Consider the following 14705-nt stretch of genomic DNA (forward strand, 5'->3'; position numbering starts at 1 on the left):
AACAGGACTTGTTTGTGGAACACATTTCAGGAAGTGAATATTACACGATTTCACGAAGAGAGTATTACTGGAAACTCTTGAGTGATTTTACTGAAACTGTACAACATCCAGGACGGTTACTGAACGTTACTGTGTCAGTGTGTTTTTGGTGAAGTATTTTCTTCCTTGGGACACAAGAAGGAACCAAACTCACAACCCTTATGAATGTTGTCTAATCAGGCAGCTTGTGTGTGTGTGTGTGTGTGTGTGTGTGTGTGTGTGTCTGTCCGTACAATTCTTCTTACAGTGCATAGAGATATACTGTTGTGTAAGCAGATTGAGTCAAATGAGAGGAATCCATCTCAAATATTCAATTTAACAATTAAAACAGAAATAAATTAAAGCCTCTTTATCAGGACACTGGTGACAAATGTAGCTAGCATCTTGTTCTTTTTCCATTTTGTATCAACCCATTTTGTATTGCCTTTAAACACTCAGCAGTGTACAAAGACTACACATGGCAGCCACATTATTATGCAGCATTTTACACAGGGGCTGATTCTGCCACAAGGTTAATATTTATAGTTACATACGATTAACTGAAATAATACTGGAATTATAACTAGATTGAGAGACAGGGCTTGTAATTCAAGATTAAGTTAAAATGCATATATTCTAAATCCCTTATCATGTGAATTCTTGGCACATTTACATTGTAAAAGCTTTGCCATGAATTCAACCTTTATGTTCAGGTTATGTTGACATTGTTGGAAATGTGTAAATTCAATTATGTGCTTATTACTGAGGTCATAGTTAAAGGTGGTGTTGTTGTGGACTACATTATATAAAGCGCTGCTTAATAGGGACAGAATATTGTAAGTATCTCTCAGTATAAGGCAGTTCAGTACAAAAGGATCACAAACTATGATTTGACTTTATATGACTTTAATTAAAAACTCTGTAACAGTGTCAACAACAATAGAACATTATAGGCATCACAAAAGAAAACTTTATGGCAGAATAATTGGATTTCATTAGATTGTAGAGGTGAACCACTGAAACACTGGAGCAAATAATGTCTCCAGATCACCTGAAAAAGGAAACATATCAACCCCCCTCTGTCTTAGTAAAGGGCATTATTGAGTTATTATGATGAACAACCTGATTTCAGATTAATCAGCACTTTTAAGTAAAGATAAAGCAAATTAACTACTACTTTAAATACTTTATTTACTGTTGTGTTAATCTATAAAGCTGTCTGATAGATACAGAAATACAATATTTGCCTCCGGGTCAATAGGAAGACAAAATACTGTAAAAGCAGTTTACTGTATATGCAGCTGATATTTCTACACCTTGTGGTTGCCTCCCTCTGGTGTTAGACATGTGGAAACCCATGGGGCTGTTAGCTTCAGCCAAGTTAGGGATGTTTTTTTCACATTTTACTTCTCTGTCTGCCTTGTCTGTTTAATTTCTGTCCCTTGAGCCTTTGTGGGGTTGTTGGTTGTTGGCTTTTTGTATTTATGCACACATTGATCTATAGATATATCATTCCCATATACCTCTTTGAGCTCTTAATGTGTTTTATTATGTGCTGTGATCATATAACAGTGCTACCAAACAAGTAACAATTGAACTGAGAGACTAATATTAGTTAGTTAAGAGACCTCCCTCTTACTGGCTGTTCTATTTTTTTGGTAATGCTGCATCTTTTCTTGGTTAATGTTATATTGCCTGAAGGTGTGCACTCATTGTTTTTTGTTTTTCAGTAAAAAAAAGGGATCCTTTCTCTTCTAGGTTGTGCAGGCAAAAACTTCATGCAGTCATGTGCTTCCCAAAATCAGCAACAAATGGCCCAAAGGAAATATTAATTCAGCTCATGTGAGAATATGTGATAGTTTAAGTCAAACAAGGACATCATGGCATATTTTGTATTTAATTTTGTATGTTTAAAAATCAGTTTTATTGTTATAGTGCAATATAAGATTTCAAAGGGGCTTTACACTATGTACAGAATTTGACACCCTCTGCCCTTAGACCCTTGATTCAGATAAGGGAAAAAAAAACTTTAACTGGGAAAAGGTTGAGAGGGTTTGTTGACTGGACAAAAGTATTTGCAGTAAATTTAATCTCTGAGAACAGCTTTAGCGTGTGTTATTTTACTTTATGTTCATGTAGCTGCCGAATGAAACTTGAAAATGAAAATTATTGCTGGTTGACGTTTGCCAAAACATGCGCGTCTCTGTGCGCCTCAGAGCGTACGAGCGCGTCAAAGTGCGCATGCGCGTCAAAGCAGTTCCAGAGGCTTGGACGCGCGTTCTATGTGACGTTCGTGCTTCGATGTGTTCTATGTGACGTTCGTGCTTTGATGTGTTCTATGTGACGTTCGTGCTTTGATGTTCAGAATGAAGTGTGTTCCTGGAGGTATATATCGAGGGCTGCTTTGTAAAATCTGCATTTCATTTTCGCCATTGACCAGTGAGTTCCAGACCACAGTCAGAAAACTGAGGATCCACACATTACTGAACACTTTACAGTAAATTAGTTGTGACAGAACAAGTGAATACAATGAACACATCTGAATCCACGATGGACAGCACTGTCTTCATCACCAAAGACACTCTTCTGCCCATTGTTAAGAAATATTTCGATGCAATCTCTGCAGCCCAGTGGGCACTGCTGGCTACAGGCCCTTTGGACACAGATACAATTTCCATTCTGGCAGACATGATCACGGAAGTGATTCAGACTGCCACCATGAAAACTGCCCAATTTATCGTTGAGGAGTGCGTGGCCAGGAGTGAATCTCTGGCTGATACAAGTGCACCTTTAGAGACTTTAAAAGCTCAACTAGGAGTCTCCCTCAATGGCAGTTTTGCTGACGCTCTGCGCATCCCACTGCAGATGTGTCAGTGTGCAGACACACTGACCGAAATGGTGGTGAAGGAGGTGTCACAGAAAGTCAATTCTGTTGTGCCGACTGCCATCAACTGCCCCAGCTGGCCGGAGAAGCCTGCAATTTTTATCCTGGGCAACATCTCAAACACAGTGTCTCTTCGGCGCATGGTGTTCCAAGTGTCCTCATGTCTGAAGGGATATTTAGCTAAAGTGGAATACCGGTGTCAGTGTTGGCGGCCAAAAAGCCCAAAAAGATCTGAATGTCCAGATGATATCCTGGAATCTGAAGAAGAAGAATCTATTGAGAGTATCAAGTCTGCAATCTCTGTCCACAGTGTGACCAAAGCTGTCACTGACATCCTTGTCAGCTGGTCCAGTGAGAACCCAGAGATTGCTCACACTCCTTCATTTCTCACCATCCTGGATGCGGAGGCTGCAGCACCAGAAATAGTCAGGAATGCACTTGAGACCCTGCATTATCCTGACATTGAAGATTGTGCTAGGGACAGTGAGGAAAGCCTTGTTCCAATACCTCATTTTAACATGAGGTCAATAGTTGGCAAGGTCCGAGACTTTTATACCTCACAAGCCTCAATTAACAAAGACACCACAGACAACAGCCAGACTGCTCGCAGACTCAGCTTTCTAAAGTTTGCCAAGAATCAGTACAAAAAGATGATGGCACAGCTGATGAAGGCAAGTCACAAAGAACATCCAGACTTTCTCGTGAGTCTCCGACAGGATTCAGGATCCTCTCAGCAGAGACTGACGGAAGAGGACGACGCCAGCAAAGAGGTTTTAGAACAAACTGTTCCAGAGTCTCCAACGCCAGAATCTGAGGCTGGCAGTCAAAGCAACATGGCATCAACAGCAGAGATCAAGAAGCTGTCTTCAGTAGATTTTGAGACAATCAAAACCGATCTTGACAGCTTGTTTCAGCAGTTAATCTCCCCAGATAAACCTGCAGTACTTGGGACCAAAACACTGGAAAACACCATGTCCAGTGAGCACATCAGAAAGTTTGCTAAGGAACTGACTGATAAATTGTGTGATCACCTGATGAGCATTCAGACATTTCAACGTTCTGCTGCTCCGATGACAAGAAGTCTGTCCTACTCTGTTATCTCAGAGCTCAGGAGGGAGGTGGACGCCACCACTCAGTTCCCCTTTTCTCCTGATGTGATGTATTTAATGACAGAGGACTCAGTCAGGAAGTTCCTACAGCAGGTGCTACTCTGGGTCAACATGGAGCCATCAAACAAATCAAGTCGCGGCAATGCAGTGCATGGTGCACTGAAAGACATTGAGGGGCTTATAACTAAAATGCTGACCACACCAGAGGACAAGAATGTCATCGAGCCAGAGGACAAGAACGTCATCGAGCCAGAGGACAACAACATTATCGAGCCAGAGGACAAGAACGTCATCGAGCCAGAGACCTGTGAGGTATCGAGCTTTGAAGAGTCCATCAGCGGACTTTCAGTAGTGTCGACCAACACCTCAACTACACCTACACATAAAGTACAGAGGATAACCACCAAAATCATCACTGCTCTGGTCATGAGAATGATTAGAAAGGCCCCTCAAAAGACCATAAAAGGCATTCAGACGGAAGACATCAATGCCGTCATTAAGCGTCTGACAGACAAGGCGCAGGTCCAGATCGTCGTCACTGACTCTGCTGTCAGAAAAATTAAGCACAGCATGAAAAAAGTGAACAAAGCAGTGATGGAGGATCTTAAAGAGGAATTTGGCTCTCAAGAACTGCTCCTGGAGGCTGCAATGGGATCAGACCCCGTGTCCTTTGATGAGGCTTTTGTTAAGCAACTAAAAAGCCAACTGAACGTCCTCCTCAGTACAAACAAAAAGGGTGCAGCTGTCAGGTTTTTTAGAGCAGTGGGAAACGCTCTTACCAAGCCCTTCAGGTGCTGCATCGTGGGCTGCAGCAGTGAGTAAAAGACAGAGAAACATCTCGGGCCACACGGCAGCTCAGTGTTTAACACTGGCCTCACAGCAATGGTCAGGGTTGGATTCCCAGCCTTGATCTTTGCTGTATGGAGTTTCTATCCTCACCGTGATGGCATGGGTTTACTCCGGGTTCTCCGGTTTCCTCCCATATGACATAAAAAAAGAAATCCATCAACAATTCAGGAAAATTAACATCAAAAATTGGGTTTACTCCGGGTTCTCCGGTTTCCTCCCATTTAACATCAAAAAAGAAATCCATCAACAATTCAGGAAAACTAACATCAAAAATTGGGTTTACTCCGGGTTCTCCGGTTTCCTCCCATATAACATCAAAAAATTAATAAACTACAAAACCCCCCCCCAAAAAAATCAAGTTTAATTTGGTCGTATTTCTCTCTGGTGTCACATGTTGACAAGTTCTAAACACTAAAACTCAGGTTGTGTAAAATTGTGTAAACATTTAACAAATGTATTTGTATGTGTACAATTGTGAGTCTCATTTTCAGCTCATTACAACAAAATGAAGTTCACAATATAAGATGTATATTTTGTCTGATAGAATTAACTAGAAGACGTGAAGTGTATTTTGCCACTACTGAAACCAAACAACTCAACTCTGGACCAACAGTTCAGTAAGTCTCCATCTGTCCATATGTGCCTAAAAAGTAGCCTCAAGCTTTACAGTTCTTCTGGACACTAGAACTACATTGAGTTTTGATGTGCGAGTACAAAAGGTTACCTTACTATGGGTACCTTACTATGGGATAACATTATCTATACTAGTATATCCAGTTTTCAAGTAAGATATGAATACATATTGTGATACAGTGTCTGGAAACTGTAGAGTTCATGGATAACCAGGTAGATCCGTTCTTGTCAACGCAAATGAAGCTCCATCACACACTGATGTAAAAACTTATATACAAAAGTCCAACACTTGGGCGCCCAGGTAGCTCACCTGGTACAACGCAGGTCCCATGTACAAAGGCTGAGTCCTGACCACAGCGGCCCGGGTTCGAATGCTGGGTTAAAAACAACCCAATCTGGGTAGTTTTCAACCACGCTGCTGGATAACTATTGGACCAACACAATGCTGGGTTAAAGTACCCCAGTAAGATGGGTTGGATATTCAATATAAATGCTGGTTGGTTCATACTGATGAGGTTAATTCAACCCCATAATAATGGTTGAATATTTTATCCAAGTGTTGGTTAACATCAGCTGTAAAGTTGAGTTACTTCTACCTCGTGTTTAACTACAGTAAAACCTGTAAAATAAATATTTATTTTAATATACACATCTATTGAACCGTTAAATTACTTATAATATACTGGCATACTTGACATTGGAGGAAAAATCAATAATATATACTTAATAAAATAAATTACTGACGACAATAATAACAGGTTAATAAACACAAATGTTAAGAATATAACATATTAATATATATTATAGTCTAACTATATTTTCACGCCAGATTTTATCACGAATAACTCCCCCGCCGACTGCGCATGCGTGTACAGTCGCCGGTTCACTGTGCGGTGACCGATGAACTCACGGTGAGACCTGCTGTAATTTCGCTTTTTATCCCGGTGAAGTTGGAGACTGTGGACCATGTGCTGCTCCGGAGGAAGCTGACAGACCGTCGGTGAGTGCTGTCGAGTTCAACAGAAGCTTTTATTCGGCTGTGAGCCGTTTTAAATGAGCATGTTAGTAACGGACGCTTGTTTACATTTTGTTTTTGTTTGGTTTTCGGTCATATTACGGGTTATAAAACGGTTAACCGTTCACCGTAAACGTTATCATAACTTCACTCAAGGCACCGTGTTAGCAACAGTTGAAAAAAACATTTTAAAATATCATGAAACACAACAGCTTGGTCACCGTGTGAGCAAAATAGGCTTCCGTCATATCAAACGTTAAAGCTAGTTTCGAGTAGTGTTTTATACAGCTGTGCGTGCAGCCAGTGCGCATGCGCCGCGTGAAGCCTACGTCATTTACGTGGAGTTATGACAAAAAACGTGCACGGTTTCCAGTGCGCGTTCTCGCCTCTCTGCGTGTGCTAATTAATCATGAATGAAGGGAGGAGAGGCAGGGCCAGCAGGTGTTTGCAGGTGTGTGTGTGCGTACACCCTGAGGACCATATTGGAGGAGAATAAAATCAATACTTCAATACAATAGAAATGTTTATAATTGGGCTTTTTTTTTTTTTTTTAACAAACAATCATAAATCTAATTTATATGGATTGAAACTCAAGTTGTTGGTTTGTAGTGTTGTTCATTAATCAAAATATTATTGAAATCGCAATATGGTCAAGTGCATTATCCCAATTGCAAGCTACATTTTTTTTAATAAATGTAAAATGTGTGACAGTTCATCTTTATAATCTAATATCATCTCTTATCTAATCTTATTACTAATCTAATATCTCTACAGAGATACCCTGACCTAGAAATCTTGTTCCTCAGATGTAAGAAAATATGTTTTCTTGGTTCAGACCCCTACAAATCCTCATGATTTTTTTAGTTTTTTTACAGTAAAAATTTTAATTATGATGCAAAAAGGAATCATATCTATCAAAATAATCAACTAATCAGCTAATTCTTCTCAGCCAGAAGGTCTATATTGTGTTTCAAAGCTATAAATGTTTTATTTAAAGTAGTCAGACTTCCTCAAGTCCTCTAAAACAGTAGCTGCAGCCCTTTTTAGCCAATTTGTGATTTTAAGTTACATAAATAATTGGTTTGACTATAAGCACTATTATAAAAAAAAAGAGTAGGACGTTTTCTGTGTTCAAAATGTGGATTACAATCTTCGATGCAGAGTTGCTGGCAGCACTTCCAGTTTGTTCGGCCAAATAAAACAAACACAGGTTATATGAAACTTAAAGACAAGCACATCACATGATCCTAGTGTGAAACCCTGCATTGTCCTTTAGCGTTTGCGTCAGTGAAATTGTGTGTGTGTGTGTGTGTGTGTGTGTGTGTGTGTGAACCTGCTCTGCTCCCAGTTCAACCCAACATGAAATCAAGTTTTTGAGCTGTTGTTGTATTTGCTTGTCTTTTAGTGAATGTATGTTTTAGAGAGAGTGGGGTTAAATTCTTGTAATTCCTGCCGCAGTGGAGTGACTGGATCAGGTCTCTGTGCTGTGCTACAAAAACTCTACTACTGCTCAACCAGCAGCAGAACTAATCAGATTATTAACTTATTTTACATAGTATATTTACAAAAATAAAAAGTAAACTCTTCACACTTACATACAATAGTACATCACTGTTTTCTGTCAAACTGTTGACAATGTTTTTGCAGTAAAGTTGACAGAATGCTGCTGCAGGACAAACAAAGTATTTGCATGTTGAGAGCAGAGGACAGTGACTTGTTTCTTCTATGTTAGTGAGCGGATAAGTCGCAGCACAGACGGGGCGCAGTTTTCAGGAAACCAGCTGACAGCTAAATAAAAAAAATGGAAATTTAGTTCAGCTTCAGAGGATGAACTTCAGTTCTGTTTGCTAAGTGTGGTTACGGCTGCAGCAGCATTTCTTTATGTGGTAAAAGAGGACGTGTGTACTGTGATCAGCTGGTTACTGTCAGCAGCACGAAATGTGCTGGAGGTATACTCTGTCTCTTAAAATGTAACAATGTGATCGTGCACATAATTATAATGTTTTTCTGATGTTTAATGAGCTGTAGGCTATGATGATACCTGCTGATTTAAAATTAAACTGCTACACATTTTTATAACATATTTGTGAATCTTTGACTTCTGTTAATGATATTTATGCTTTATATTATTTGCATAGAATGACTGGGTATCAAGTTAGGTATATTAGAAATTAAGCCTAACTTACTGTATAGCTTCCCAGTGAGAATCATACAAACTCGTACACAGAAAGTCGTGACTGGAACATACAAAGGTGCGTCTGACTTTGTAAATTGTTCATAAATGGTCTCAACGCTGCTATATGTAGCTAATAAAGTTTAGGGTAATAGTCGTATTACTACTTAAATGCAGAAACAAGACATGTGAATGTAAAGACAATTACTTGAAAACGTCACATCACCCCCTTTTATTTTCTATGTCTCCTTTACAGATGACTGTATATCCGCTGTAGCAGAAATATACAAAACATCTAGTGAAAGTTGATTATGGGCCTTTTCTTGCCTTTCACTATTAGCTGATCCGTGAACACTCAGCAGTCATTGTCACCTCTCACCTAGATCTCGCTCTCGATTGAAGGCCAACTGGTTAAGCAGTGTAGTCACACTTACATGGCACAACCAGAGAATCTATTGGCTAGTGGGAAGTTAATGATTATGGCTATTGACAACCACAGAGAGAGTCTGAGGCTCGTTCTGCACTCCTGCTAAAGGGGAGAGCTGTCACTTGCATTTCCTGAGGCTTATATCTTCATGTTCTTAGTATTTACTTTCTCCTCATTTCTTCTATTCTTCTAATCTGTGCTCCTCATCCTGCTTTCTGCGGACCTGCATTTATTTTATCTTTACAGATAAATCTCTCTTAGACATGACCAAACCCAAAGCCGGGGCCCAGAGCGCTGAGGCAGAGGGCCCGGATGGAGGCTGGGGCTGGGTGCTGGTCGGCGCCTTGTTCGTCAGCACGAGCCTCGTGTTCGGCCTGATGCGCAGCCTGGGGATCTTCTTTGTCGAGTTTGTGCAGTACTTCGATGAGAGTGCTCAGGCCATCTCCTGGATCTCCTCCACGGGCCTGGCAGCACAGCAGTTCTTCAGTGAGTCACCACTGTATGTGTTAACATATGAGTGTGTTGTTTGTAATTACAGCTACAACTTACTAATTGTTTTTATCATTGATTCATCCGTTGATATTAAACAGAGAAAAGCAGCTTTTTAAAATTTTATTTATTTGACATCTCAAATAGATACACATATACCTTGTCAAACATTGCGACAAATACATATTATCTTATCCATATAATATAATATATAATATAATATGTGTAGTACTTGTTGCAATTCTGTCATACAGGTAACATACATGATCACGTATTATGTCTCTAATTAAATCACGTAGGAGGAGGCAGAACATATAGAAGGATTTTTAAGCACTTTTATTGGTAATTTGTAAAAAAAAAAAAAAAAAAAAAAGGAGCTGCAACTCATTAACCCTTTTAACAAGCACCAGTGGTCAGTCATTGCAAACTCGTGCTTTACAGCCTATACACAAAATTTATTTAAAAGTGTGGTGGGGACAAAAATACCAAATATGTCTGCTGAGTTTTGGGGAGTTGTGTTAAAATGATACACAAGACATCTAGAAAATTGTCTTTGTTTTGAATATTTCACTCAGTGTAAACATCGTATAGCTTCAGTGAAGTTTGTGTGTGTGTGTTTGTTTTGTAGGTCCGCTGGGTGCAGCACTGTGTAATGCGTATGATGCCCGGTTGGTGGTGATGACGGGGGGCTGTCTCGCTGGACTCGGCCTAATACTTGCCTCGCAGGCCACCTGTCTTGTTCACCTCTACCTCACCATGGGTGTCATTTCAGGTAACATGTCTTATAACAACAGTGAAAGCAGGTCATCCTTTGTGTAGCTAGTTAACTGTTAACCTAGTAAATTGCAGGAAAATAAAGTGACCTCTGTTCACAGTGGTTCTTTCCCCCCCTCTCCTCCAGGTTTGGGCTGGGGGCTCGTCTTCACTCCCATGGTAGCTACAGTCATGGCTAACTTCACACGCCGGCGCACCTTGGCGTTGGGACTGGCGTTCTCAAGCATCGGACTCTCCTCCTTTGCTTTCAACCCGCTCTTCCAGCTGCTGGTGGAGAAGTACGCCTGGCGAGGGGCCCTTCTGATCCTGGGGGGCCTCAGCCTGAACATTGTACCCTGTGGGGCTCTCATCCGTCCACAGCAACGCTCTAAAGCTCCAGCAAAGGTAGGTCAGGAATCCACTTTGAAAAGTGTTTGAAGAATTTGAACACCCACTATCATCATTCCTGACACAGTATGTTCCTGACACATGAAGGGAAGCTGCTCCATTTTCCACAGAGAATATAACCAACCAACATTATACTTTAACCTCGCAATCACATAATCACACTACTATTGTCATCTAGTGTGTGTACCCAAGAAACAGTCCCTGTAAAGAATACTATTACTTTAAAAAGGCCTGATAGAATAACGAAAGAAGTAATTCATGCTGTGGCTGTCTTTCTACTTTCAGACATGATATCAGTATTTTACATACAAGAAGACTTAACTTTAACATATACTGTATAAACAGAAGGAAAGGATGGTATATTTGAGTTGCTTCAGGTGAATGCTAAAGAGAGTTTTAGGACTCATTCCTGCTGAGAAAGATAAATGCTTTTATTTTGGAAATAAAATATGAAAAATTAATTTCAGCATTTCCCCCTCTTCCTCCTCTCAGGTGGATTCAGTGAGCAGACCATCATGTGCTTCCGTTATGCACAGAGTCTCCTCGTACCTGGAGCTGTCGCTGCTCTTCGAGAGGCCTTATATCACGTACACCTTGGGTATCACTCTTCTCAACGTTGGCTACTTTGTGCCGTATTTCCACCTTGTTGCCCACAGCCGCCATGCCGGCTTCTCGGAGTACCAAGCTGCTTTTGTCATGTCAGCTGCCGGCGCGTCAGACATTTTGGGCCGCGTAGCGTCAGGCTGGTTCTCGGACCTGGGTCACTTTAGGCTGATTCATTTGCTGAGCATGTGGACAACATTGGGGGGAGTGTTCATCATGCTGCTGCCTGTGAGCTCATTGTCAGGTTCTTACTCTGCACTGATGGTGATCAGTCTCCTCTACGGCTTCTGCTCCGGGGCGTTGACCTCTGTGGTCTTCGCCGTGGTGCCCATGATTGTGGGTGTGGAGCGAATGATGGGGGGACTCGGGCTGCTGCAACTCATCGAGAGCGGCGCTGGACTGCTGGGGACACCTCTGTCAGGTACGAATACATCGAGGAAGCAGACTGGGATAGTGCATAACTATATCTCCACATGTACATAGGTCATGTCACCTTGTTTCATGTTATCTACAGTGACCTAAGTCAGTCTATAGACACAATTTAACACACTGAAGCTGAGAGTAGTCAAACATTAATGCGACATACACTCCGAACCACACCACGCAGCTACAGATTACAGCCAACATAGAACTGAATATCTCAAAGAGTCTGAACATAAAATTATAATATAATTGACACAAAACACTACTAACCTGTAGTGACTAGTGGTTATGTGAGATACCACAATCTAAAACATTATTTACACTCACAACAGTAGAAAGGATTGCCCATAAAAATGGTACACAGTGGGTTTGTGGCGAGGTTATTAGGCATTGGTATTATTTATTGTTTATTGAGACTGGGATGTTGACTTTGAGTCAACTTCTTGAATCTTGCCTCTGACAAATACCAAAAAACTAATTCTGAAACTAATAAAAACTAAACTGAAACAACATTTTAAAAAGAAAAACTAAACTGAAACAAGCAAACACACTCTGAAAACAAACTGAAACTAAAACGATGAATGAAATAAAGATGAAAACAAATGGACACTGCAGAAATATAATAACTGGTCTGTGGTTTATCAAGGTGACTCACTCTGTCATATAGGAAATTATTTCAGACTGATGTGTTCATGATGTTTAATGAGCAGCACCAGTTTTTCTTTTCTTGCCCACCAAAGGTTTATCGTGTACTTTACATGTCATTTGGTTAAATCTCGCTAACCTGAACCTGGACATCAGACTCACAGCGGACATGTTGACCCTTTAAAAACCCGTAGCGTAGCCATATAAACATCGACTCATTAAAGACACGATTCTGCTCTGATTACTTTAGAGTGAAGCCACAAGTCTTCTAAGGTACATTGCAGTGAGGCATTATGGACATGTTACCATTAAGCGCTTCATTTAGATTCTGAATATTTTCTCTTTTTTCTGCCTCTACAAAGGGTTTCTCAAGGACGTCACAGGCAACTACGTCGCTTCCTTCATGGTGGCGGGCAGTTTCCTTATTCTTGGTACTTTGACCATGGCCACTCTGCCTCACTACTTCTCCTGCACAGATCCACCGCCTCCTCAAAGACGTTCCCCTGACGACAAAGATAAGGGTTTACATTCAGAGTCAGAACAGATGAATAGTTTGCCATCTGACACGAATCACAGAGGAGTTTAAGGATGATCTAACAAGGCTCAGCAATCCTCAAGACTGTGGAAGTTCAGGGTTCAAGAGCCTTGTTAATACGCTTCAGTCGAGCCAAGATAACCTGAAGACACCGTCAGTGAGTAAGTAGTGTGTTTGTGTTATACCTCAAGATATTCAGACCCAAAGTGAAGAAAGAAGCTTATAAAATAAAGGGGCCAGTGAGTTCCTCACTCTGTTACACATCATCACCTCAGTTGAATGTTTATGCCAGTATAAGGACACACTGGGCATTTAAATACTTTATTTGCAATTTACAGCTGTGTGCTGATTTACATGCACAGTAGGATGGGAAGCAGGAGAGCAAATGTGAGTTTTTTTATTTTTATTCTTATTATTTTTACACATGCCATCAAGTTTCATCATACTTGACTAAGAAACTAAGAAGCATAAACTGTTTCTTGGTTCATGTGAATATAAAATGTGAATCTGATTCTGCTGCTGTAAGATTAACCAACATATCTAAATTTTGCACATACATGAGTCATCTTTAACTTTAATTTAATTTGAACTATATTCTCTTAAGGGGGCAAAGGTGACGTAGCACAATAAATGCGACTGATCAGCGTCACTGCACCTAAATCTGACTTTTTCATGTCAAGGCCCCCCTCAATAGATGCACATTGGACCACTGACGCCCAATTTGAGAGGATTTTGTCTTATCCCCTCTGAGTAATTTATTTTAAATTTTAGCTTTTAAGATTATAAAGTTTTCATAGTCAATGAATGATCTAAGTGGGGTCACTATAAACTACAGATAAACAACAAAATGTGATAAAAGTTAAAATATTCTATTCCTTTGTTGGGGACCCCCTACCACCCACCCAAAGACCCCTGCTGGTCCCTGGACCTCAGTTTGGAAACCACTGATTAATTAAAATTAAAAATATTTAAGAATATGCATGCATGTGAAGACATTATCAGCTTATCAGTAACTAAAGACAGAGCTTGTAGTAATGAAGTCAGAAGTAATTTCAGCCGTTATTGTGCTTTATTGCTGTTTAATCTAAAATCTCGCGATAACAAACTAACTGTGTAATTTATTGATGCAGATTCATAAAGGAAAGAAACTGCATTTATTAATGATTAGCAGCACCCCTCTGTGCTGCTCACTGATTTCATATGAGCACAGCAACAGACACCAGCAACTCTCTTTCAGCCTCAGGACTTTCTCTCTGCCGGGCAGGAACACAAGTGCATTTTCTGATCATACAAATCATTGCTTGCACAAGCACTTTGTACTTTTGTAACCCATAAATCAAGACTGTGTTTGTAAATGAGAGATGTTCTCACCCTGAGAACAGCTGAAGAAACACCAGGTTCATAGGACAGAGACAACAGGGTCACTGTGACCCGCTGGGTCCTGGCAGACTAATGCCATGTGACTTACAGTTTGTCGTTTCATTGTGTGGCAGCTACTGAATACTGGAGCTCCCGTAATTATTTAAAGGTGGAAAATGTTCGTCTTAAGCAGCTTTTCTTGGCAGTCTGTGATTGAAACCTGTTAACCTGTTAAACCTAGCACTCACACATCAGGGCTGCAACCTGACGCTATTATATGTTGAAATGTAGTATTTTGTACTCAATCTTGATTAAAAAGCAATGTATTTTGTTTTAATGTGCCTTTACTTTTGCTAGTTTGTGTTTTCGCTGATAACCTACA

General features: G+C 40.4%; 1 protein-coding gene across 3 annotated transcripts; it reads left to right on the forward strand.

The window, feature by feature from the left end:
- The first annotated feature begins 6345 nt into the window (after positions 1-6345).
- Positions 6346-14660, forward strand: slc16a13 (solute carrier family 16 member 13). 3 transcript variants are annotated; one of them, XR_007888268.1, is made up of 7 exons: positions 6346-6493; positions 9355-9594; positions 10226-10369; positions 10499-10755; positions 11251-11782; positions 12792-13125; positions 13303-14660. XR_007888268.1 is itself a non-coding variant. In XM_051428464.1 (6 exons), the coding sequence occupies exons 2-6, from the start codon at positions 9372-9374 to the stop codon at positions 13013-13015; spliced, it is 1380 nt and encodes a 459-aa protein (XP_051284424.1). In that variant the 5' UTR covers positions 6346-6493; positions 9355-9371; the 3' UTR covers positions 13016-14660. The 3 variants fall into 3 exon arrangements, 2 of the variants coding, with proteins under 2 accessions (XP_051284424.1, XP_051284425.1); XM_051428464.1 differs by having other exon boundaries at positions 12792-14660; XM_051428465.1 differs by lacking the exon at positions 6346-6493 and having other exon boundaries at positions 9407-9607; positions 12792-14660.
- The last annotated feature ends 45 nt before the right edge of the window (positions 14661-14705 follow it).

The sequence above is a fragment of the Dicentrarchus labrax genome, unplaced genomic scaffold, assembly GCF_905237075.1.
Source record: "Dicentrarchus labrax unplaced genomic scaffold, dlabrax2021, whole genome shotgun sequence".
Taxonomy (NCBI): Eukaryota; Metazoa; Chordata; class Actinopteri; family Moronidae; genus Dicentrarchus; species Dicentrarchus labrax.